Source organism: Triplophysa dalaica, chromosome 6, assembly GCF_015846415.1.
Source record: "Triplophysa dalaica isolate WHDGS20190420 chromosome 6, ASM1584641v1, whole genome shotgun sequence".
NCBI lineage: Eukaryota > Metazoa > Chordata > Actinopteri > Cypriniformes > Nemacheilidae > Triplophysa > Triplophysa dalaica.
In genome coordinates this window covers 13,534,779-13,561,417 of record NC_079547.1, presented here as the reverse complement: position 1 = coordinate 13,561,417, position 26,639 = coordinate 13,534,779, and the positions used below count along the sequence as shown (strand labels likewise).

The following is a 26,639-nucleotide window of genomic DNA, read 5'->3' as shown; positions in this document are numbered from 1 at the left end:
CTACACAACAGAGCTGTAGGCATCATGCTCAACCATGACATACATCTAAAATCCTTCCTTATTAAGCCCCAAAAGCACTTTGTTTAAAATAGTTAAAATTGTTTAGAATAAATTAATAGTTAAAAAGTTATATTTCATTTCATTTCTTTATTAAGTAAAAAAAAATAGTATTTTTGTTCGTTGCTCAGGCACAGAACACAGTTTGATTGCCAACCGCGTCAATTTTAATCTTTTGAATGCAAGATGAGTTTGCTTAAATTTTCCGTAATAAAAATAAAATTATACATGGGCACGCCACACGATTACATGCCCTGTGTCACCGTGTCCAAAACTTGTCAACATATTTTACATGAAGTTGCGCTGCTCGGACCGATGGGCGCGTACCATGGGAAAAAGATTGCAGATTGCAGCATTTACCTTTAAAATATGCTACATTTTCTTAAGAGGGAGCATGCTCCAGGAACCCCCTAGAGGAGAATATGTTTAGCCCCATAGTCTCACAAAATTGTGTGGGAAACACTGAGACACACACATTACTATCAAACCATCAAACATACAAGCATGCAAAGATACTGTAAACAACACACGCACAACGCTTTATACACACAGAAATGCCCCCCTCCCTCTTCCATTACAAGCAAAGCAGCAAACAGTTGCAGCCACAGAAAACCTACCGGTCTGCCTAGCACTCCTGGGAACCCAGGCAAGCCCTACAGAGAGAAGGAGGAAAGGACAGAGAGAGAGCAGAGAAATGATGGTCCACAGGATGGAAGAATCAGAACGAGTGGAAAAAAGTGGAATTACAAAAAAGAGAGGAGAAAGAAGAGAGGAGAGATGGTGGTTAGCTGATAGAAGCTTTGCTGCGTTTGTTACTGTTGTGTAGTCTATCTATGGAGCCTCAGGCAAAGAAAGTGCTCACAGCAAGGCCTAGTGCTCACAGCGAATCCCCAGGCTTTCCTACAACGGCAAGCTCAAGAGAGGCTGCCGCTCAGGGTTACTGTTACTCACAGGTAGGCCTGGTGGACCGGTGGGTCCCCTGAAACCCTGCTCCAGAGGAGAATAAATAATAATGTGTGAGTGAGAGAGAGCCAAAACTCTGTGGCTTCCAAACTAAACTACTCTCCAAAAAATATGAAATCACAAATATTTTAATTTAATCACATAAATTCAACGTAAAAGTCAACATTTAAAAGTCAAATCACGACAACATTTTAAAGTTATAAAGTTTATATAAATAGTGTAAATAATTAGAGGAGAATAAATGATAACATTTGAGTGAGCACCAAAACTCTCCTCCTCAAAAACTAAACTATCCAAAAAATATTAAATCCCAGATATTTCATTTTAATTTAATCACGTTCAGTACACATGAATTAATAAAATAAATGTTAACTATAGTTTCATAGAAATAGACTATACGTTATTGTAATATTGTAAATAATTATGTAGATATAAACACTTGAGTTTATATGCTTTTAAGACTGGGGCTGACAGGAAGCACCAGAAAGTTTAATGTATGGGTGTTTTCACAGTATTTACCTTCAGAATAAAGCTACTTTCAGTAATAACGGCATATATAACCTTTGGCTATACATTTCATCCTCATTCCAACATAAAACTTTACTATACCAATGAAAGCAAACTGGTCATATAGCCCTATGCAAATTTACAACACAGGGTTTCCAATGAGATCACAGACTCACCATTCTTTAGTCATCTCAGGGCCTATGGCCTCTTAGAGTTAAAGACTTTTTTTTAAATAATTATGCTTGCCTTAACAAGCACGAAAAATAACAACTCACAATATTTATAAAAAAAAACATTGGAACAACAGCATCAATATTCACCATGAAGCCAATAAAAGCTAATAAAGTCATTACATTAAACATAAATCATATAAACTGGCAACATAGCTCATGTTAAATAGCTATTTACCGGCTTTCCATCCTGCCCTGTTTTTCCTGGCTCACCCGGATTTCCCTAAAACAAGGAAAAAGGGATTAAACATTTTATTGTTTAAAAGGGTGGGGGGGGGTGAATTAAGACCTTAATTTTCACCCAAGCTTTTGTTATATAAGTGGGAATCGTATTCAAGCGAACATCCTGTAAGTGTCAGAACTGAAAACGCCCTTGTTACTGAATTTACATGCCTGGTCCCGGAATGCAACTAACTATGATGTCATAGGTTGAACACTGAATCCACTTAAAAAAATATCAACGACTACTTCTCTAACCCCGCCCACTGGTTCGCAAATGACTTTAGCTACACATACACACTCCCTCATTTGTGATGAGGCAACAATTGCGGCATGTTTTTCGGCGAAAGATTTTTTTTTCCCATCAATTTATTCTATACCGGTCATAAGCATTGTTTTGTGTTTATGCTCGGAAGTCTATGTCAAACAGCACTCTTTTGCCATGTTGTCATTTTTGTTATTAATAAGCGGTTTAATGCTAGTTGTTTGGTATTTGCACTAATTAAATGGTATGTTGCAGATTTTAAGAATTTTTGTTCTTATAAAATACATAAACAATTTGAATTTTTATGTTTGTTTTGCATGTATTTATTTGCTTGTTTTTTCTATGAAGATCTGGCAACCCTGTCACTTTAGCGAAGGGCTCAAGAGCGGCTAGCCCCATGTCATATGTGCAAGGGGACTTCTTTCACTGTTATTTTTTTTTAGAGCGACCAACCAACAAACATGCAACATTGTGCAGCACCTGGTTGTGGAAGAACAAAATCGCTTCCTTCAAATTCTGATATTAAGAAGGCATTGAAGATTATTTTTAGGTACGTTCCTGCTCACATGGGAGAAACATTGAGCATTTGTTCGCTTAATTTCACTGTGGATTCCTTTGAGAACAAGGCGCTGGATTTGCGCAAAGACTAAAATTAAAAAGCAGTTCTGTGCAGTTAATATTGGATCCGACAAGAATGGCGCAGCAATCTTATGTGAGTAGAACATATTTGTACAATGCATCACTATTGTTTTGTTAGAGATCACTTGATATGTCCTGATAATGTGAAACCTAACATTATGTGTCTTCCCAAATTCACAGAAGGCTCAAACTAAGTTTACTATGCAAACTGCTATCCAATCAAAGCAGTTGGCGTTTACTTCCAAGTCTTCAATGCGGCACGCCCATAAAACAGAGCGTTTGTCGAGATGGCTCAAAATCCGGGTAGAAAATAGCCTATTACATATTGATTTTTAATGTAAAAACCACGCGAATGTCTTGAGTAGACCTCAGACAACAGTATAAAATAATAAAAACGGCCAGTTCAGGACCCTTTTAAATAAAAGAGAATACATTTTCAAATAAAACCTGTAAAGATGCTGTTAACTTACTGGGGAGCCGTCTTTACCGGCCTCACCACTGCCTCCTTTTTCTCCTTTCTCCCCACGAGCACCAGTATAGCCCTGAGAGCAAACCAGGACAACTGGTCAAATTACAGCCATGAAGATAGCACATAGCAACTCACCTAGATGCTCTAGTCTAGACACTGGCAGTTATAAATTGTTTAAAAAGTTTACCCGTTCTCCAGTAGGTCCAGAAGGTCCAACTGGACCCTGCTCTCCTCTTACGCCTTGAGGTCCAGGGAGCCCCCTCGGACCAGGCAAACCAGTCTGAGCGGTGGCAGCATCCCCCTGACATAAACAATCACACAAAATCAATACATTTGCACATACACAATTCAAACAAAGAGTTGTCACATAATTGTTTTACCTTTGCTCCTGGAGCCCCCACTAAACCAGGTAATCCAGCCGGACCCTAAAAGAGAGGCAGTGAATTATTTTCCCCTGTGTGATGTTCATGTTTTTGTTACTCAGCCAATCTTTATGTGTCTAATAGATCCACAAAATATTTTTTAAAATCAATAAAGCCATAAAAAAGTATGTAGAAATACAGATTTGATTCGGTAACACTTTATAATATTGTTTCTTACTTAATAGGTAGTTACCCAGGTAATGGTTTGTTCTGCATTAACAATGTAGTCATTACTGATAACTAATAAGGAAGAAAGATTAACTAATCAGTAAGTAAACTGGTTATATGTATCTTGATAATTATTATTAAAAATTCAATTTTAACAAATTTTGTTTACTTAAACTAATCTTAATCGTTTTATATCACCAAACTATTGTCAATAATTGTCCTCATTAGGATTTAATTTTTCATATCAATCATATCAATGAAATAAATCTATTGAATCTCTATTAGTTTTTAATAACATAATGTTACAATACACACACACACCTGAAAAGAGCTGACTTTTTATGGACACAATAGAAATATAATATTAATTATTACCAAAAAACATACAGCGAGGCAAATAAGTATTTGATCCCCTGGTAATTTTTGTACGTTTGCCTGCTTACAAAGAAATGAAGGGTCTATAATTTTTATGGTGGGTTTATTTTAACTGATAGAGACAGAATATAAAATGTTATATAAAGGTTATAAATAGATTTGCATTTCAGTCAGTGAAATAAGAATTTGATCCCCAAGCAAAAAATAACTTTGTACTTGGTGGAGAAACCCTTGTTGGAAAGCACAGAGGTAAAACATTTCTGATAGTTGGTCACCAGGTTTGCACATGTGTCAAGATACATTTAGTCCACTCCTCTGTAAATCTTTAAGGTTTCTTGGCTGTCACTCAGAAAATTGGGAGTTTTAGCCTGCTTCACAGATTTTCTATAGAACTAGGGTCTAAAGACTGGCTAAGACATTTGGTATGTTTCTCCTTAAGCCACTTTTGGGGTGTCTTGGCAATATGTTTTAGGTCCTTGAAATGTTAAAGGCACATTCATGACCCAACTTCAGTCATCTAGTTAAGAGGAGGAGGTTCTCGTCCAAGATTTGACGGTACACTGGCCCGTCCCACAGCCCCTCAATGCGGTGAAGTCATCCTGTACCCGTAGCAGAGAAAAAAAGCCCTAAAGCATAATGTTTCCAACACTGTGCTTCTCTGTAGGGATGTTCTTGGGGTCATAGTCAACTTTCTCTCCCCACAAACACAGGAGTCAATTTGGGTCTCACAGCAGTGCCAGCACTTTCGCCAATGCCTTTTCTGAATCATTTTGATGTTCATTGTCAAACTTCAGACGAGCCAGAAGGGCCTTCTTGGGCAGGAGGACCTTGTGGGTGCTTCAAGATTTCAATCTATTGTGGAATAGTGTGTTACTGATGGTTTGCTTGCTAACTGTGGCCCCAACTGTCTTGAAATCATTAACAGGCTTCATCCGTGTAGTTCTGTGCTGATCTTTAAGCTTTCTCATGATCATCTTTACTCCATTGGGGAAATCTTGCAGGGAGCTCCAGAACAAGAGCAATTGATAGTTATTTTGTATTTCTTCTATTTCCAAATAATCGCACCAACAGTTGTCTCCTTCTCACAAAGCTTCTGTCTGTAGCCTATTTAAGGTTTGTGCAGGTCTACAATCTTGTCCATGACATCCTTTAAAACCTATTTGCTCTTGACCATGGTGGTGGAGAGATTGAAATGAAAGATAAAGATTTTGTTGGCAGGCATCTTTTATATACAAAACAAGCTGATTTAGGAGTACTTTCTTAAAGTGACAGGACTAATCTGTGGTCCATATAGGCATATAACAATCTGGGGAGGCAGAATTATTTCTGGTTGTTAGGGAATCAAATACTTATTTCACTGACTGAAATGCAAATCAATTTATAACCTTTATATTAAAAAAATTTCCCCTTATTTTTTAATACTCTGTCTCTATCAGTTAAAATAAATCTACCATAAATTATAGACCCTCCATTTCTTTGTAAGCAGGCAAACTTACAAATCAGCAGGGGATCAAATACTTATTTCCCTCACTGTAGTTACACAATAGTCACAGTAGTCAATGCAATATATGAAATTGGAGTGTGGTTTTATCGGAGCCATTCTTTTGCTGTTTTTGAGGCTTTAAATATGATTTTGGGGTGTTTAACAATGGATGTTCATGTTTCTAATAAAGAAACGCTTTATATTTCACGTATTTCTCTTTTCTTACAAAACGACTGGATTTCTTCCGGTCTACATAAAGTCCCTCCTTCCGAAAGACTCTGATTGGAAAAGCTGACCAGGTCTGAGCAGCTTTCACAGCGGATGTTAAAGTCATGGAAGCTGTTATTTGACCGTTGGTTATCTAAGAAAATGTATAGCGGAACGCTTATTACCAGCTGTAACAATGTGATGAAAGTGAAAGTAGTTTAGCGCATAGCTCAGTCAAATGTTTACAATCTCTGATAACCAAAACACTACTCCAGCGGCTCTTCCTCTTCTCGAAAAAAAAGACCCCGCCCCTTTTTGGGTGTATTCCTTTGGGCGGAGGTTATTAAAAGCAATTGGAATAGTGACATCTGTACCCGGGTAGTCGGATTCCAACCGTTCTCTGCAGTCCTTGAAAAGTGAATTTTGTTAAAGACAATATCTCGCTTGGCACTGAACTTTGAGCTTTATCGTTTTGCAGGTATTATTTATGCAACATTACACACTAACTAAAGGTTGAAAAATGGGATCGCAGGGAATGGGATCTTTAACATCTGAAAAAAAAAGGTTAACTGTGAATCCAAGTTTCGGTTATTAGGTTTCATTTTTTTCTGTAAATCACAGTGCCTTGTTTGCTTCTCTTTTCTGTAGCTTTAATCTGTCTCTATAAAGACAATGACGATTTCATGTGGAACATATCAATAAAGTAGATTGCAAAACTGGTCTTTCTAATTTTAGATGTGTTTTAGCAACATTCAATCTGAACAAGCTGCTGCAGTGACTTCTGCATACCGTGACGTCATGTCTATGCCCATCCCCTTAAATAAACAGTGCATTATTTGTGGTTAAAAACTGTACTTTTGGTTGAAAAGCACACTAGATTGATTTGTTTTGAATCAATTTAAAAAATAAATCCCAATATGGAGAATTCTATGAAATTTCCTAAATAATTTGTACAAATTAATTCAACTATTCATTTTATTAATCCTAATACCAAACAGGTCTCTTTAATAGGCTGTATATGTCACACTCCCGTTGGTCCCTAGTCTAGTCTTCCCCGTTTTTGCCCAAAGAATGTCATGCTCCCTCACGAGTCGCTCATTGACTTTTGCACCTGCACCCCATCATCTAGTATAGGATATCAATGACCATTAAATAACTAATAAGTAACTAATTGTTACTAACCTTAAACATCAGTATGCTGTAACTTACTGATTAGTTCCTTTATTCTTCCATATTAGTTATCAGTAATGACTACAGTGTTAATGCAGCACTAACCATTGGTTCTGTATTAGGTCCTGCATAACTGCCTATTAAGTATGAAACAGTATTATAAACTGTTACCTTTTATCTTATCCCAATTACAAGCAACGTAGACAGTGTAGTAGTATTTGTTATTTACTTCTCTTCAATCACATTTATTAAGAAAGATGCTGTTCGATTTTTGTAATAAAGTTTTCTTTCCTGTAGCTCAATGATAAGAGCATGGCATTAGACATTCCAAGGTCATGAGTATGATCCCAGGGATTACACATTCTTATAAACAAATGTATAGTATAATGCAATGTTAGTCACTTTTGATATAAGTGTCTCCCAAACGCATAAATGTAAATGTATAGAACGAAACATATTATATGGGTGAAAAACATGTTTTTTCTTGAATTATTATAATTGTGTAAAGTCGAAGGTACAATTAGTTGCATCATTCTTATTAGAAGACAATTAATTGCATAATTTCTCATAAACAGCTAAGCCTTGTGCCAGTTGGTTGACTTTTACAGGAAATCAAATATAATTTATGTTTAAATCCCAATGTAAAAGCAACACTCAGATGCAGTCGAGCTCTGTGACGGATTTATCAGCTGCCCCAAATAAAACTGCTTTTTGTTTGAACATAACCTCTTATATTGTAGTATTGTAGAACTCCATGCATTGTACTCACAGCTAGTCCTCTTTCTCCTTTATCCCCTTTCTCTCCCTGCAACAAAGACAAAGTTTCAGTCTCATTTCTATTCTAAATTTATGGCAATAATCTGTTTTAATTCACAGTTTCCTTTACCTTATCCCCAGGCCTGCCAACTTCTCCAAGTTCACCGGCTCGTCCAGGTACTCCAGGTATTCCTGGCTTTCCAGGTTCACCTGCTTGTCCCGGTGGACCCTCTGGGCCTCTTTCTCCAATTGCCCTGCCTGGGGGACCCTGTGGTCCAGGTGGCCCTTTTTCAGCCTGCTCTCCTTTCAGGCCTCGTTCACCCGGAAGACCCCGTGCACCCTAAAAGTGAATACGAAAAGTAAGATTTACATTTACATTTAGTCATTTGGCAGACGCTTTTATCCAAAGCGACTTACAGTTCATTTATTACAGGGACAATACCCCTGGAGCAACGTGGAGTAAAGTGTCTTACTCAAGGACACACTAGTGGGGGCTGCTGGGATCGAACCAGCAACCTTTTGATTACCAGTTCAGTGGTTTAATCCACTAAACCACCATCTCCACATGATACGAGATAAGTAAAAATGAGGGCTGATGATTGTTCACGTGCTGCTAGGAAACAGTTCAGCACTATGGACAGCACCCAGAGTGACCGGATGATCTCACTTTACACATGAAAATACTTATAACTCACATCAGCTCCAGCAGGGCCTCTAGGTCCAGCATCTCCTTTATCACCTTTTGTTCCGTCCTCTGTCAAGCTTTTGTCATCAAGCAATATTTTCAGATTCCTGATCTACAGTTAAAGAAAGAAAGTGACTTATTTATATCTCCTTCCAAAACTTTGTCTATTTCAAACTTGTTGATAAATCTCTTATACCTCAATGCCAAATTCTGAAAAAGCTTTCTTTACGTCCTGTGACAAAATAATAGAAAACAACATTAGTCATACGGACAGCCATGCACGGTCGGCTCTGCATGTGCAAGCATTTTTCTTACCACTGCAGTCCCCGGTTTACCATCCTCCCCTGGATCCCCCTGTCAGTCAAAAGAGTTCAGGTGTGCTAAGAATTGTCTTTTGTGAGAGTAGTGAACCAGTGAAATATATATGCTTAGAAAGACACTCACCACATCTCCTTTCAAGCCTGGCAGACCTCTTTCTCCCTACAAGAATTTAATATTGACCGCTTGAGTCATGATGTAAAAAATAACACACTCATACACATGTAAATAAACTTACTCTCACTCCAGCAGCTCCTGGAACACCAGGGATCCCCTGATTGACAGAAAAACACGATATATCAATACAGTAGTGAGGTCAAAAACAACAGGTATCAAGAATATGATGCAGGATAATGCTTGGGCTTTATTAAACAAACAATATACTTTTTAAATGGTGCATAAATATGAATTTGAAAGAACGGACAGCTATTTCGAATTTCTTGGATTTTTTAACCTTTTTACTGACAGCAAGGCACAATGATCCGATTAAAGTAACAGCGTTAGGAATGTGATCCTCTCTGTGAAAACCAGACTAGTCTCATAAAATCATAAAATTTAGAGATAACAAGCGTCCAAGCTTGATTTCACTACGATTTCTATCTTTGACATGGCCTTCCTTAGTCAATATTAATGATATCAAGGTTATATTTTCACAATATTTGTTCTTTATTAATGGTCTTTATTAATGTTCTTTATAGTGTAGAAAATAGTGGCTCGGTTTCACAGACAAGGCTTAGCTTAAGACAGGACTTTGCTTCAATGGCACAAGGGCAGTTTTTTAAGACAGCTCAAACATTTTAGTCTGGAACTAGCCTTAAACCTTGTCCGTGAAACTTGCAAGTAAATCACAAAAAATTACTTGATCTGGGTTTTCACGGCCACAGGCAGGGTCACTAATGGTAAAAATACTCCAAAAGGATTTGTTGGTACTTACAGGGGTCCCTGGAGGGCCCTGGGGGCCTGGAATAGCTGGAGCTGGCTGCCCTTTAACATAGACCACCTGGAAAAAAGAAAGGAAGAGAAAAATATTGTACGGCCCATTGCATAAATGTAATTATCCTGTAGCTCACTTGGCATTGTATTAAAAGCTGAAAGGTTGTGGGTTTGATTTCCAGGGGAACACACATATTGATTAAATGTATACTTTACCTTATATGCACTGTAAGTCACTTTAAAAAAAAGGATTTCCCAAATGTATGAAATTAATCAAGAAGTTTATTTAAAAAACATCACTAACTTACCGGCCCTGGTGGTCCGGTACTGCCGGGAACCCCGGAAGGTCCAATGGGACCAGGTGGGCCACTGAGCCCCCCAATGCCCTGATCGCCCTTTATTCCATCTCGACCCTGCGAAACGATGAGAGAAATAACCAGGATACTAATTAATTTCTTAATTAATGGGCATAAATTTGCACATCAAATAAACTCTAATCAGTGAAGAGTTTTTCCCATAAGGCCGCTGACTCATAATTACTATCTGCACTCCGCATCAAGCACAGGAAGCAGAGAGCATCCACGCATTTGGATTTGCGCAAGAGTGTTTCTGTGATTGTATGTGATTGAAAACATCCATTTAAATGTGAGTTGTGCTGATAGGAAAATTAGCTGTGTGCCAAGGCCAAACAAGAAGCAAACAAAAAAGGGCACTGATCGAAAAAGATATGTGATTTACAAAAACAACATTGAGACTGAGAGGCCAGTTCATGCTAGGCCAGGTGGGTCCTAAAACCATATGAAGAAAACAACATGTGCAGAGATGTAATGATGCGAAAAATGTTCAGGTGGCATCTTCAGTGTAAGAACAGGTTTTATAAACCCTTCACACACTTTGCATGAGTGACTTAGACTCTGTGAAATGCTAATATGACCTTTTTCATATCAAAGCTGTCAGACAATTCGCAAGTCGTGAAAAAGCATGTTTAAAAAGTGCTTTGTAGTGCCAAGTATGATAAGCTGTGATGGACTTGTCTTGTGTTGTGAAAGACAGGAAAAGATAAAGTGAGATGTGTAGAAAGATAAAGACAAGAGACTTACATCTCTTCCAGTAGCTCCCGGTTCTCCTTTATCTCCCTGTGAAAGAAGGAAGAGCAGAGTTGATCATAGGCTAATTATCAAACATTCTAACAGAATCAACACGCAAGCTTCCGACAATAGACGTTTTACCTTGCGACCATCTTCTCCTGGCACGCCGTCCTCCCCCTGAAAAAGTTTGATAGTAAATGAGCCACCAAACACAGACATCTGGATGAGCATGAGGCGCTTTTTCATAATTTCTGTCATCAAGGCTTCCTGTAATCAGCGCTTCCTGTTTTGGTTTGAGAACTCTCATAATTTCGTGTGGCTCATTCAAGCAGTAATTTCTCAGCTGAAAGCCTCGTACCGCACTCGGCCCCGTGTTGCAGATATATGACGGGTGCCATCCAGCCTAATATAGCTCCTGCAATTACCACAGCTGGTAAAGCGCTGTGATCAGTCAATCAAAAGAAACTGAAGGATGAGCGGCCTATGTAAACTCAGATCCAGCCGTGTAATCTATCTCAGTCAGGTTAAGCGAACATTAACGCGTGGACGACCGAAACTCCTCGCATATTTCAATTACAAACCATTTATAAGGCTAAGTTGCCTCCCACTGAGAGATCATTAGGGTGATAAGAGAGGTGATTTATAACCGAGAAGATGGTTTTATCGTCTCATTTAGGAAGATTTAACGGTCGTGTTGTGTAAAAGGGCTGTGGTGGGGCCACTGGGCTGGAGCACATGTAGAGCAGTGACGTCTGATTGATGCATTCTGGATTGATCTGAGAAAAAAAAACGTACTGGCAGGGAGACGCATATGACCTCTACTTACTGCTTTTCCTGGCAGTCCTGCTTTTCCATCCTCCCCTGCTTTACCCTGAAATAAAGCAAAATTTGATCTCGATGGCACAATGTTTGCGGGGGTAATTAATGTATAGATGAGCTGATTTCTCTTGCACAGTGACATTACTCACAGGTGTGCCATCGGTTCCTGAAGGTCCTAGTGGACCTGGAGGTCCTTGAGGTCCTCTGAGTCCAACCAAGCCCTAATATTTAAAATATATATATTTTGAGCATTAACATTTCTTCATAAATAAGATTTTGGATTAAGAAATTGATTGCTTTCTAGTGTTTAACAACGGCAACATTATAATACAACATGTTTCAGTACTACGGGCACTTTTGACTAAAAAAACATCAATCCCTGTGAATTTTTATTTTAATCATCAGAGTCTGTAATACATTAAAAAAGTCAACAAAATTGCATGGAGTCATTATATTAATTTACAAATATTAAAATCTTACAGTAAACCTTGAAAATGTTTTTCCCTACATTGCAGCTTATTGGCAGCTAGCAAGGTCTAATACATTAGTTTAGACTCTTAGCATCTAATATACATGAATTAAACAGTACTATACATATATTTTTAAAATGTAGTTCAAAGTACAGAATTACTGAGCTTTATGGTAAGGACACACAATAAATACTTACACAGAAAAGATGATATTCACCTTATATTTTTTGGTTGTTAGGTGGCCTACTCTATTAGCAATGTGCATGTGCTAATTTCTGTTTCTATAGAAACTAGACTTGTTTGTCTTTGATAAAATGTCGTTATTAAAGCCATTTTTAATTGTTGCGGTAAGGACTCAAAAGTGTGGGACAGGCATATTAACTCATGATCAGTAAATAATACAAAAAATGTAAGATGCTGTACATTAATATGTTAATTAAACAATTCCATTAGAAATAATGTCAAATTGTAATTCAATTAGATAATTAAAAATTAAATATATTAAATCCCATTAATCATTATTTATATTTTTTGTCAAGGTGTGTAATGACACTGTGACTTAATCTATAAAGCGTCATATGAAACATTTTGATAAAAATCTAAAATTTCACTGCCGGGACTTAAAAGTGCCAAAAGTGCAGAAACACCCAAGTACAGTATATGTAATGTACAGTCAGGAGAAAAAATAAACGACATACATCTCTGCCAGGATCCCCTTGTTTACCTGGGTCACCCTGCAACAATAAAAAACAAGCATCGGAGTTATTTTTAAATAAGAAAATCTTTTAAAAGAATGTTGATTCAAAGGTGAAGGTGAGATATTTGATCTGACCCGTAATCCAGGAGCTCCAGGCGGCCCAGGTTTCCCATCCTGACCTGATCGTCCATCCAAGCCAGCAGCTCCTCTTTCTCCCTGAACACACATGAAAGAGTCAATATTACTCCAACTCTAGCACCTACGCAACAGTCAACATCACTGTCACAATCAATATCACCAGTATTATGCAGTCGCTAGCTTTCTATGAATATTTACAAGAACAGCTTGACTGAATTCAATCTCTGTCACTAATAGCTTCTTTTTCTTCTTTTTGACACCAGTGCACACGTCACTGCACATAAGCCAAAAGCAGCAGCCATCAGCTTAATTAATGAAAATTATCAATGAGGTTAAGTGTCAAAACCTACAAGATGATAATAAAGAGAACAGAGATCCAAAGGTGAGAACACACGAGAACAGAAATACAAGTTTGTGTCATAGGATCAGATACAAATTAATTGGCTCTTTGGCTCTATGACAGGAAGCAGAAATCTGCAATATTCCTATTATTACATTTCCTCCCCTTGATCTTTATTCTGTTAAAGATCAAACGGTTCTGCAGACATCAGAAAACAAACAATTGTAGAGCAAGCAACACCTGGTATTTAAAACCCCCAGAGGTTAAACTTGACACAATGAAGTGTGTCACAACTACTGCAGTGAGGAGAGATCTATGACTAAGCAGTTCTATTTATACTTTACTCATATTGCTGCAGCCAGTGTCATCATCTCAGCCATTTTTATTGCTGCCATCTACTGTATGACACCTGCTTTGAAAAGAATGTCATTGGGGAGGTCTAAAATAGCCTCAAATTGCAAGCATGGATGTTTAGATTTTTTCAAAAAATATTAAAGGATGCTTCAATTTAAAATGGAGGATGAAGTAACCGGGAGACTGTTACTCAACGCCTGTCTCAGGGTCATAACAGTGATACAGCAGAATTATCAATAACTTTCCACGGGGTCACAAATGCTTGGAAATAAATGTTAGCAGCCTAGATTATAAACCACAAGAATCCCACTATCACATACAGCGTTAATACTGACATAAAGTGCATACTTATACAGCTATCATCTATTAAAGGTATAGTTCACCCAAAAAATGAAAATTCTGTAATAAATGACTCACTCTCTAGTTGTACCAAACCTGTATAAATTTATTTGTTTGGTTGAACACAGAGAAAGATATTTGGACGAACCAAACAGTACTTGGACCCCATTGACTACCATAGTAGGAATAATGACAGTGGTAGTCAAAAGTGCAACAGAACTGTTTGCTGTACTACATTCTTTCACAGAAAAAAAAAAAAAAATGTATATAACACAACTTTTCCTACTATGGTAGTCAAATGCAAGAACTGTTTGGTTATAAGTATTCTTCCAAATACTTTTCTCTGTGTTCATCAAAGCAAGACAATTTATACAGATTTGGAACAACTCGAAGGTGAGTAAATGAATAAAAAAATGTGGGTGAACTATCCCTTTAAAAAAGGTTTTGGATTAAACAATTACTTCTCTTACCTTTTCTCCTGGACTGCCCCTATCGCCTGGGTCACCCTTGGAGCAACAGAAATTGGAATGAGACAAGAAGACAGTTTCTGATTAAAATCGATATGCCATATTTGTCCAAAATTCTTCTTTAAATAACTGCACAGTACGGTAAACTTCAAACATGTCATTCAGATTGTGTTATGCTACATTTGGCTCCAGTTTGTATGCGTCCATAAACTCTGACAAAAACAGACAGAAAAACTGGCCAAATTGGTTAATCAAAAACAAAGAAAAAAGCAGAGGAAGTCTCTTACTCTGGAACCTGGAAGTCCACGCTGTCCCTCGGGACCCTAAAAACAAAACCGGTTTAGACATAAATCATGTTATCCTTATTCTCACAAACAGTGTGCAAGCTCTTTGTCGACTTACACTTGGTCCAACAGTGCCTGCTGATCCTGCTTCACCCTTCTGACCTTTAGCCCCATGCTCCCCTGGGTCACCTGCCTCCCCCTGGTGTTAGGACAGGAGTATCACAATAACAGGGGCAAATTAAAAGAAGTGTGTGTGTGATAGATTTCAAGACTATTTCAAGATTATGGAGATATGGGAATTACGGAAAATGTACCTTTTCCCCTCTGTCACCTTTAAGTTGTTTCTCTCCACTTATCTAGCATAAAGTATACATTTAAAACATTTAAAAAACAAGCATGGATGGAGTTTAGAATATAGATACAAGGATACCGAATTATAGCATACCAAATCTCCAGGGGGCCCAGGGGGTCCTGCTATTCCCTGCAATCACCCATAAAGAAGACTGTTAAAGGCGAATTTCCGTAGATGCATGTATTTTCATGTATGCATGCACTTATGACTTGATATACTGTTTGATGTACATGTATATGATTTTCACCTGTTCTCCCTTTGAGCCTCTTTGTCCAGTTGATCCTGGTGTGCCCTATACAGAACACAACACTCATTACATGACTATACAAAGAACTAAGCCAATAATAAAAACTAATCTTTACAGACAGTGATTCATATTCTTAATGTGTAATATTAAAATAGCTTCACACAATGACTATTAACATGTTCTTAAAAATGCAGTTTCTTTAAATGCTATGATTCGTAAACATGGTAGAAATATTTAAACACATGTTTCTGTGCCGTTCAGTGTGATAAAGTGTGAATAATATTCTAAAACATGGGTGCAGCCACATTTCTTACATTTCGTCCATCTTCCCCTGGATCACCTATGTCCCCCTTTGGCCCAGGCTGACCTGGTTGACCAGGTATTCCCTTTAATGTTAAAGGTCTAATGTTAGTAAGTGGATAGACTTCAAAGTAAAACGATTAGTATAATCACGGAACAAAACGGTCTAAAAGTAAACTCACTCTTAGACCTCGCTCTCCTGGTTTACCCGACAACCCTGGTTCTCCCTAAAAGAAAATGCTTATTAAATAATGGACATTTCACAATACTAATAGTTCAGAATTATTATATATCATATAAAATGTTTTGTACTGCCCGCCCCCCAAAAAAAGTTGATCTGGGGTTGCTGCAGGTGTTCAGGTCTAGGTTTAGCAACGTTATGTGCCCAAAGAATGAGGTCAGCTGACTGAACTACATGACCAGGTTATTCCATCGATGGATTTCTCCTTCCTGATGGCACAGGCATATTCCAAGATGACAACGCCAGGATTCATCGGGCTCAAATTGTGAAAGAGTGGTTCAGGTAGCCTGTGAGAATCCCATTGAGAATCTTTGGGATGTGCTGGAGAAAGTGCAGGGGTCCGACTCTCCCATAATCAATAAAAGATCTTGCAGAAAAATGAATGCAACTCAGCACTGGAATAAATGTTGTGACATTGCAGAAGCTTATCGAAATGATGCCATGGTGAATGGCGGCCGCAATCAAAGCTAAAGGGGTCCAAAAATTATTATTTTGGACGGGCAGTGTATTTTATATGAAAATATGTTTTGTCTATACTATCTGACTTCTCAAATAATTAGTAGCTTTTGCTGCAGTGTAATTGGTAAAATATACTGTATGTAAAATAATGTATGGGTAATGTAACATACTACAAATATACTTCCACATAGAGAAATACAGAAATAACAATCTTACTCCAATCCCATCCTCTCCTTTGTCACCTTTAAGCCCCTAATGGAACAAAACAATAAACAAACAAAAAATTATGGACAAAATCTTACAGATGTTTATAAAGACAAATGTTTGTATATCTTATGCTCCACATATTATAACACCTTAAAGAAGGAACATTCAGCTCCGTGCTGTGAGCACATGCATATATGGGTGAGTGTACTGTATAAACTACAAATGTATAATTTAATAAAGTGTGAAGTACTGTGGCATCTGAAGACAAAAGACACTTTACCTTCACTACTTATTACTTCTGTGAGCCAGACATTAGAAGAAAAAACGTTGATATGTTAAAAACACCGTTAATAAAGCTTTAAAGTTTATTTCAAAGATTAGCATGAGCAGTGAATAGAACCACACACTCAGGTTGCCATATTTACGATTTCCCCTTCAGTGTTTTTTTCTGTGGGGATGAAATGTATCACCCTGCCACCATTGTGACTATTTATATTTTCAGACGGCCCCTATACAATATCTAAAATAAAGCTGTTTTTAAAATCTAAACAAAAAGCTGCAGCGTTATAATGAAAATTTTCACTGTCATGTGACAAAAGTGATGATTCCAGTCCCAGTGCCTTGAATTCAGGCATGGCTTTTCATAGTGTCACCAAGTGCCAATTTCTGAAGTTTATTGATCACTGAACTGAAGTCATGTGCTGTCAAATGTGATGAATTTATGTATACATATTTTTTGCAGTAAACTAAAGCACAACATACTTTTTAAAGGAACAAAATGTGAAATGTGATATAAATGCTTCGCTTTTTAAAACTATTTAATAAAATGTGTGATTTGATTTCACGAAATATTCCTAAATATTCCCCTTCAGATTTTTTCATAAATCACAACCTGTGCGCACAACACCCAATAAAAAGTTTGTTACAGTGAGCCATACAGATAAGCATTAGTTACAGAGGATGATGCTAGAAGCAGTGTTTAGCATTCTGAATGTGTAAGGTGCAGACTCACATCTTTCCCTCGTGGTCCCAGGGGCCCTTGTGAACCGGGACTGCCAGACTCTCCTCTTTCCCCTTGGTCACCTAGACTGCCCTACAGTCGCATGAAAAAGAACGAAAGCGTAATGCGTGATAAACTATTCAGGGACATGCTGGGTAATTTGCATGACCATATGCACTGCTGTCAATGAAGTGATAGACACTTTACTTTTGCTCCGGGTTTTCCAGATAATCCAGGCAGACCCTGTTTGAATACATAAACAGATATTAATGAATTCAGTCAACTTCTTCGCTGTTGTCAAAGTGAACTTAATTTACTGTAGGTATTGCTTCAGCACATTTTTCATCACCATTTGACACAGCATTTTTGCGGCAGTAACAGATATTGATTGGAACAGATATTGATTGGAACAGATTTGTTGGGTAACCTAATATAGAGCCAAGTGATGCTTCGCAGAGCCCGCCCCCTTTCGCTACGTCCGACATCAGCCAAAGCGCTCCCACTGCACTAAAGAATATTTATCGTAAAATAATAATTTCTGGGGAAAAGATTCCATGTTCTCTTAGCCAAAATCAATAAGAACGTCATTTAAAGTCACCATGAAATCAAATAGGAAAAATCTAAGTGTTTTACACAGTGTTGCAGTGATTTTTATTAATTATTTATCCGTGCACACCACTATTTTTTCGAAATGAATTTGCACTTGTCATCTTTAATCAAAAACAATAAGCTCCTCTCCCCCTCTCAACAAAAACTCTTCAACATATGACGTCAGCAACAAAAAAGAGGTAGGACTATACTGACTGTCCAATGGCCAGGAATTTTTCGCCCTCCCCTCCAGGCCCAACTACAACAACAATCCAATCACAAAGGGAAGGGCAAAATAAAGCCCCGCCCTACATTTTTTTTCTAATTTCAGAACCTGTTTCATTCGGATAAACGCCACGATACGGAAAAGAAGTCATTCAAAACATCTGTCTCATTGTGACCTTTAAGTATATATTCAGGATGTGAAAGTGACTCCCAATAAAGTAAACAAAATAAAGATCAATCTCTAGCCTAACAAATGTGCTTGCTGTAACAACATAAAATCTGGATAGTGCCATTGGTTTCTGACATGTTCGGGGAACGGGTGAAACTGTGATTATGGCCATAAACATAAAATTTGACCTCTGATCATACTCTGGCATTGTTCATGAGATGCAGTCTTCCAGCGCGGATCACATGACAGTTCATCTATGAGGTAAAACTACGGGCAAGTCCTCTTGAAGGAGTCTGTTTAAAGAAGTCTTTATTGTTGTACATTATGACAACTTAGATTCCACAGTACATGACTTTCAGCTGGAATCATGTTCGTACAGTGTGACGGCCAGCAGCAACAATAGCGAAGGGCTTTTCAAAACCGCATAATGTGCAGCCGGTTAAACTCTATGCTTTGATTGTCAGACAAAATGGAGAATAGCAACAGTGAGCGCATAATATCGGCGTAATGATTTGTCCGGTCGCCTGTCAATCAAACTCCAAGTGAAGGTATCTTGTTTCAAGAAGACAAACCAACCCGATCCCCCTGGTCTCCTTTAGGTCCTGTTTGTCCAGGCTCACCTGCTCCAGGTACACCCTATGAGACAGATTGTAAGGGGGTTGTCATGTGAAAGTCTACAAACGGCTGTTTAAAAGTCAAAAGCATTCACCATCAACTGTTTATGATATTCTAGTCCAGTGGTTCTCAAACGTTTTCACTGTAAGGACCCCCTTGTGTGGGTTGCATTGATTTGTGGTCCCCCAAATAAAGACTTATGCTCTTTAACTTAGAATTTTAACTAAACCATAGATATATTCAATTATACAATGCTGAAACATAAATTCTTTTAGTTGGTGTATTATTTTTCTGATGTTTGATCGCACAAAATGTTTGATACATTTCTATATTTCATAAAATGCTAAAAAAACTGAGAATCACTGTTCTAGTCCAGGTCCCTAATTTAAAATCTCTCTTTCCACCTGTTTTTAATAGTCTGCCAGCCAAGACATCAGTCGGATCTTTAATTTTTTATCTTTAAATATCTTCCCAACCCTGATAAATCTTCTGGACCTTTTATGATAATTCAAAAAAGATTTACCTATGAGATAGTCATGTCTGTCACCTATAAGTAAATTCACTATCAATTTCCAATTTTCATTCCGGGTTGTGAGAATATAAAGGTTTGACTGACACCCTTCAGTTCTCCTTCATTCTTTCATAAAACTCACCCGTTCCCCCTTATGTCCTGCATCTCCTTTATCACCTTTGGAGCCATCAGCACCTGAAAGGCCTCTTGAACCCTTTATTAAAGAAAGAAAAACTAAGTTTGAAAAGGACTCCTTCCGCAAAGGATTTTGCAGTAATGTACTTACCAATGCAATAAAAGAAGAATTTTAACATAAAAATAAAATAGAAATACTGTTATCAAACACAGACAGAGTCTTCGAATGCTTTTAAAAGTCATACCGGTTCTCCTTTCTTCCCTATTAAACCTGGTCCCTGCTAAAACAACAACAACATAAGTGAACACCTTTCTCCTCTAGAGGAGAATGACAATTAATTAATGAAAGCTTTATATGAATATTAAGTACTTACAATGCTTCCTGGTTCCCCTTTGGTCCCCTCAGCACCCTTATAGTAAACATGAATAAAAATACAAACACAGATTAAATAAATGAATTCACTTCTGTTTGTTAAACTGACAGCTTAATTCACCTTCTCTCCAGGGGGTCCGCTGCTCCCTGGCAAACCCTGAAGGCAGGTAATAAATTATTTACAACGTGCACGTACACACATGAATTTTCACGCACTTAATATGGCTTGTGGAGCCACTCACCCTGAGTCCTTGAGGCCCAGGGGGGGCTTGTGAACCTTTATCGCCCTACCACACAAACAACCACAACAAGAACAGCATAAGCCAAAGATCTCCAATAATATACATATTAATAAATGTAGTCTTTAGCTTGACAAAGGCAAGTGCTCACCTTGTCTCCTATCGGACCAGTCAGGCCTCTGTCTCCCTTAAAACATGATGAAGAATCACAGCAAAGTCAATTGGACTTTTTGTTATGTCCATTTACTTATACATTTACACATTTGGCAGACGCTTTTCCAATTACATTGTATAATACTATACGTTTGTATTTGAGTATGTGCAATCCTGGGATCAAACCAATGACTTTGGCATTGCTAGCGCTGTGCATTAACCACTGAGCTACAGGAAAGCAATAATGATCAATTAAATGTAAAATGCTTTGAGGAAAACACTGAAAGTCTTGCATGTTTCACTTGTTGTCTTTTGGCTTAAAGAGTACATATTACGAGATCATGTGAATGAAATGTCAAGCAGTGAGTGCTGCTGCAGTGTGTGAATGTAAGTATAACGAGTCAAGTTATAACGCCGAAGGTGAAAGAATAACAAAGATTTTGGCTTGGAATGAAAGGAGTCGACTCTGAATCACGCAAACGAGTTGTGCCCTAGTATGATTCATGAACCGCCATATAGTCATATAGTCCCCGCCTAGTAGTAGGTACTTTTGAGTGCATGGGAAAAGAGATTGAACACACAGGGACCTACTAACAGGAAGTGGAAGCCGAGTGTGCATCGTTCTTTGGAATACTATTTTCAACATACTACGATTTGGGACATACTAATTTTACTTTCAAATACTATTAGGACGGATAGTATGCTGATTCGAATGCAGGGTGTAGCTCGTGAGCCTCATTCGCTGTAGACCAATCACAACAGACTACACAATCTGACCAATCAGATAAGAGTAGGCAGGCGGAAAGGAGGGGATTACACAAATGATTGGCCGAACAAATCATTTGAGAGTCAGTCAAGAAGTAATGTAAGTAAAACTGCCTATTATAACAAAATAACACTGTTTTTACACCTTGTATATACGTAAATTTGTTGTTGGAAATACATAAAACAAAGTAGGATCTTAAAAATCAAGGATTTCCTCTTTAAAACATCAATGGAAACACAAGTTGTAGCCGGTGGAGAAGCTATAGTCACTCTTTTTAAGTTATGGAAGGTAATTTAAGCAAAGCAATTTGATAATAGGATTTGGCTCAAACATTTCAGAAAAATCAAACATTAAGGATGCTATGCAGTTACATCTGTTCATCACATGACATGCTGAGGCAAAGTCATGTAGATGTGCATCTGTGAATTTATTTTATAAATGTGTTACAGTCGCAATGTGCATGTAAACAGAGAGGATACGTATTTTATATGCATTGTTTTCAAAATTCACATAAATACACTGATTGAAAACGGAATATATCAAAATAAACAGAGATGCTTTAGATGCATAGCACACACACACTCACCTTGGCTCCATCTAAACCAGGTGCACCAGGCTGTCCTCTGTCACCCTACAGCATTGACAATGACTTTATCAACTGCTTCACAGATTATGCATTCAGTACGTTTACTCATTGTACCTTAAAAACATTCAGAAAAAAAGATGTCAGTTTTTTTACCTTAGTTCCAATTTCACCGGGAGGTCCTCTGGGACCCTGAAACAAAAATGTATGAATATAAGAAGAATGGTGGAACAGAGTAAGAATGTGCAGAGATGTATATGTGAGCTTGTGTCATACCCGATCACCAGGGTCTCCAGTCGGTCCTGGGGGGCCTGTTTTACCCTCAGTACCCTCTCCCTGCAAAACCACACAAACACGGCAGGTTCATATAATGCACCAATAGCCAAGCAGTATCCACAAATAACACATACCTGTTCTCCTTTGGCTCCTTTGGCTCCGGTCAGTGCTCGTGGGCCCTGCGGACCAGATGGACCTGGGGGTCCCTACAAACATACAATGAAAAATATTTTTTTGCATGAACGTATGCTCAAGTACAGACATTTTCAATTTGCAGCAGCAGTCATACAACAAACGCATAGAGCTGCACACACACACACATGCCAAGTTCCATTTAGAGTCCCACTTTATCATGAATAATGGAGACACTTACAGGTTCACCAGCATCTCCCTTAGCTGCTACCCCACTGCCCACTCCGGGAGGACCCTGTTAGTGAAAGAATGCAAGAGAATAATCTAGAACTGTAACCGGCACCCTTTACAAATTGAGATCTGCCATTAGAGATTTCTCACAGTGCATCAGTTTAATGCATTTACTGAATCTTTTATCAATTTTCTGGAATGGCAATCTTCTTTTCCCTTGAAAACCATTGTAAAATGTATTTTATTTAAATCACTTTTTGATAGGATTGAAATAATGAGGAAGCCATGTCCTCAGTCTGAGTTTGACTGTTTTTAAATGACCATTTATCTGACACTCGAGACTACCAACCAACAATAAATACTACTGTATTAATATTATTATTAACCTGAGATCTTTAACTTTTCCGTCGATATGGCTATCTCATTTTGAAATATAAGTACTTTACATGGGTTGAAATCAATTGACAGCTAAAAAATCATAACCTTAAGCTTACCATGCTGAATCGGAGTAAAGTGACAGCATTTTTTACGTTCTTTACAACTTATTTTTGTTTACTTTTGAGCAAAAAAGTGATGTCCTGCAGCTTTAACGGTGTCATATGGCGCGAATACGTGTTTTTCTTTGTACAAAAGATGCATTCTATCTAGAAATGAAAACGACTTATAGCTTGGTTGATATTGTTAATAAATAGATAACTTGTAGTTAATAAATAACTTTTCAAAAATGTAGTCAAGAAATGCTCTGTAATCACCACAGTTGTCAGGTAAGTTGCTGTCACAGAGGATTGCATTTAAAATCACCATGAAGATTTTTGCAGTGTTTATTATAAATGATTTATTCATGTCTCAGGGATGTAAAGTGCTAGTGCCGGAGTAGGTGAGTCGCTTCCACTAGTTTGACCCATTCAAGCCAATCTGTGGGCCGGTTGTGAATACGACAGGTGGATATTATCCATCTGACAGCAAAATCAGGCTGTCATAGTGCTAAGGATGCTCTCTTTTACTTCATCTCTGTTTGGTCTGGACTTCTCAGAACAAAGGGCACATATGAATAATGCCCCCTCTTTTATCTACTTATGTCATTAGTGGACAGTTTTACAATACAGTGTTCTTATACTTTTGTTCTGTCAATTTACATCTCATCCAGTGTTTCTTGAGAAGGCACTGCCTCCTCTAGGAAAACTCTTAATGATCTTAATGACTTACCCTCTCTCCAGAACTGCCTTTGTCTCCCTGCATGTAAGAAAAGAAACATTAACTGACAGGCAAATGACCAGCTTCAATTTTATTTTATTTATATAGCTCTTTTCACAATGTGCATTGTTCCAAAGCCGCTTCACAGAAGAAAATAAGAAAAACAAAAAAAGGGAAAACACGTGCATATAAACGTGTTTATAAAATAGCAAGATCATACTTATCGTAAATAATATCTAATATATGCAGTCTCCCGGTGGTTTATTTAGCTATTATGCATTAAGTGATAGCTTGGCCGAAAAGATTGGGAGAGTGTGTCTGACCCTCGGATAATATCGGGAAGGCTATTCCAGAGTTTAGGTGCTACGTATGAGTAAACTCTACCCCTTTGGTGGATTTAGTTATTCTAGGTGTTATCAAAAGTCTGGAGTTTTGAGATCTTAGAGACTGTGATGGGTTGTAATGTGATAGAAGCTCTTTTATGTAGGTAGGGACTAAACCGTTTAAGGCTTTATAAGTACATAAAATAACTTTGAAGTTGATACGATATTTGATGGGTAGCCAGTGATGATAAATTTGGAGTTATTTGATCGTATTTTCTTGATCTGGTTAGAACTCTGGCAGCTGTGATACAGGACAACCACTGAGTAGAGCATTACAATAGTCTAGTCTTAAGGTCACAAATGCATGAATAAGATTCTCTGCGTCAGCAACACAAAGAATATTTCTTAATCTGGCAAAATTTCTAAGTTGGTAGAAGGCTGTTTATGTGACATTTGAGATGTGATTTCCAAATTACAGGTTGCTGTCTAATATATTGCCTTGGTTTTTAACTGTATTTGTTAAGAGTAACAGTGCAGCCTTCAATTTGCAGGTTATAATCCCAAATATTCTGTTTACATGTTTTTGGGCCGATAAGTAATATTTCTGTTCTATTAGAATTTAAAAGAAGGAAATTACTAGTCATTCATTGTTTTATATCTTCGATGCACTCTGCCAGTTTGGATAGCTTGAAGGAATCCTCTGGTCTTGATGAGATAAATAGCTGAGTATCATCTGCATAACAGTGGAAGCTAATTCCATGTTTTCTAATAATGTTGCCAACAGGAGAATAGCAAGGGTCCTGAAACCTCACAGAGGATATCCATAATTTACTTGCGTTAGATTTGATGATTCCCCAATTAAATGGACAAATTGATATCTGTCTGATAAGCAAGATCTGAACCATTGTGATGCCTGTCACTGAATACCGGTATAATTGTGTAAGCGATCTAAAAGTATATTATGGTCTACTACAGTATCGAACGCAGCACTAAGGTCAAGCAGGATTAGGAGTGAGATATTACCTTTAGCAGATGCTATAAGCAGTTTGTTTGTAATTTAAACAAACGCAGTTTCAGTGCTATGATGTGGTCAAAAGCCTGACTGAATTTTTTTGTGTCTGTCATTATTTTGTAAGAAAGAGCATAACAGAGTGGACACTACTTTTTCTAGTATTTTAGACAAGTAGGGGAGATTTAAAATTGGTCTATAGTGTCCTAGTTCATTGAGGTCTAAGTTTGGTTTCTTTTAATAATTGACTTGGAATGGGGTCTTATAGGATGTTGCAATAAGTTTATTTAAATCTTCCTGTTTTATAGGTGAAAACACTGTAGCTTTTCTTTTGGGGCTATGGTTGGTACTAATTCATTTTGTCTCGTATGTTTTCGATTTTCTCTGTAAAAAATATTCTATGAGGTTTCGAAGGTGCTCAGCATTTGCTGCTTTAAGTGCCTTTTTGTAACTGTTTGCACTCTCTTTCCACGCAATAAAGACCTTAAATTGATTTTATTTCCATTTGCGCTCCAGTTAACGTGTTTCTCTTTTAAGGGCACAAGTGGTGCTATTGTAGCTCTAATTAATCTTTTTTGACTTCATTGGTGCGATAGTTTCTAATGTGTTAGAGAAAATAGTGCCCAAGTTGCTGGTCATGTCATTGAGCGATTCTATACCTATTGGTACCTGTATGGTTATTAAATGAGTCCGATCTGGCAAGCTCTTTGCAAAACTATCTTTAGTGGTCGAGGTAATTGTTCTACCCTGTTGATAACGCCTGTTTCTGCAGTGCGCAGTGTACATGTTATAAGATGGTGAACGGTGACATCGTCACTTTGAGGTAGGATATATTTGTTGGTTAGATCGGCTCCGTGGGGGATAATCAAGTCTAGTGTATGATTAAATCGATGAGTGGGTCTATTTAAAGTCTATTGGGGTCAGCTTAATGCACGTTATAAAAATAACAAAAAAAACGAAGTGAATCTAATGTATCCAGCTAAATCTGCCATTGGCATCGATGCAGAATTTGGAATGAGTTCTGACCTTAACAGCAAGTCCAGGGGTGCCTGGTATGCCAGGCCGACCATCCTGCCCAGGCAAACCTCGTTCACCTGCCTCTCCCTTTCTCCCATCTACACCTGGCCTTCCAGGAGTGCTCTAGGAAGAGAAAGCGACAGCATTGGAAAGGCAATGTTATCTGATACCCATCTGTTACAGACAAAGTCATCTTATCTGTGCTTGTTTTTGTCAGAGTGTGGTTGTTTCATGTGACATTCACCGGGATCCCTGGAATTCCTGGCTCTCCTTTCCGTCCTGGTAAACCTCCTCCACTAGCAGATCCAGATTCCCCCTTTCATAGGAAGAGATGCACATTTGATGAGCACCAAACTATGTAGTCTTTGCTAAGCAAAAGACTAAACGTGTGATTTATGTGATCCCAGTTTATTGTTGCAACTTACAGATAAC

General features: G+C 37.9%; 1 protein-coding gene across 1 annotated transcript in view; it reads right to left on the bottom strand.

The window, feature by feature from the left end:
- Positions 1-26,639, bottom strand: part of col7a1 (collagen, type VII, alpha 1) — a 68,875-nt gene that overhangs the window by 22,467 nt on the left and 19,769 nt on the right. The window contains 46 exon segments of the mRNA XM_056751015.1: positions 1,009-1,044; positions 1,936-1,980; positions 3,351-3,422; positions 3,537-3,650; positions 3,730-3,774; positions 7,944-7,979; positions 8,061-8,270; positions 8,626-8,727; positions 8,812-8,847; positions 8,931-8,969; positions 9,060-9,095; positions 9,172-9,207; positions 9,868-9,933; positions 10,175-10,279; positions 10,967-11,002; positions 11,096-11,131; positions 11,781-11,825; positions 11,923-11,994; positions 12,942-12,977; positions 13,076-13,156; positions 14,582-14,617; positions 14,866-14,901; positions 14,981-15,061; positions 15,177-15,218; positions 15,308-15,343; positions 15,462-15,506; positions 15,776-15,847; positions 15,944-15,988; positions 16,678-16,713; positions 17,681-17,761; positions 17,876-17,911; positions 19,227-19,286; positions 19,919-19,990; positions 20,157-20,192; positions 20,286-20,321; positions 20,406-20,441; positions 20,527-20,571; positions 20,675-20,710; positions 22,029-22,073; positions 22,182-22,217; positions 22,302-22,361; positions 22,436-22,507; positions 22,675-22,728; positions 23,871-23,897; positions 26,217-26,330; positions 26,452-26,523. Of these exon segments, the coding sequence (XP_056606993.1) occupies positions 1,009-1,044; positions 1,936-1,980; positions 3,351-3,422; positions 3,537-3,650; positions 3,730-3,774; positions 7,944-7,979; positions 8,061-8,270; positions 8,626-8,727; positions 8,812-8,847; positions 8,931-8,969; positions 9,060-9,095; positions 9,172-9,207; positions 9,868-9,933; positions 10,175-10,279; positions 10,967-11,002; positions 11,096-11,131; positions 11,781-11,825; positions 11,923-11,994; positions 12,942-12,977; positions 13,076-13,156; positions 14,582-14,617; positions 14,866-14,901; positions 14,981-15,061; positions 15,177-15,218; positions 15,308-15,343; positions 15,462-15,506; positions 15,776-15,847; positions 15,944-15,988; positions 16,678-16,713; positions 17,681-17,761; positions 17,876-17,911; positions 19,227-19,286; positions 19,919-19,990; positions 20,157-20,192; positions 20,286-20,321; positions 20,406-20,441; positions 20,527-20,571; positions 20,675-20,710; positions 22,029-22,073; positions 22,182-22,217; positions 22,302-22,361; positions 22,436-22,507; positions 22,675-22,728; positions 23,871-23,897; positions 26,217-26,330; positions 26,452-26,523 (2,631 nt within the window).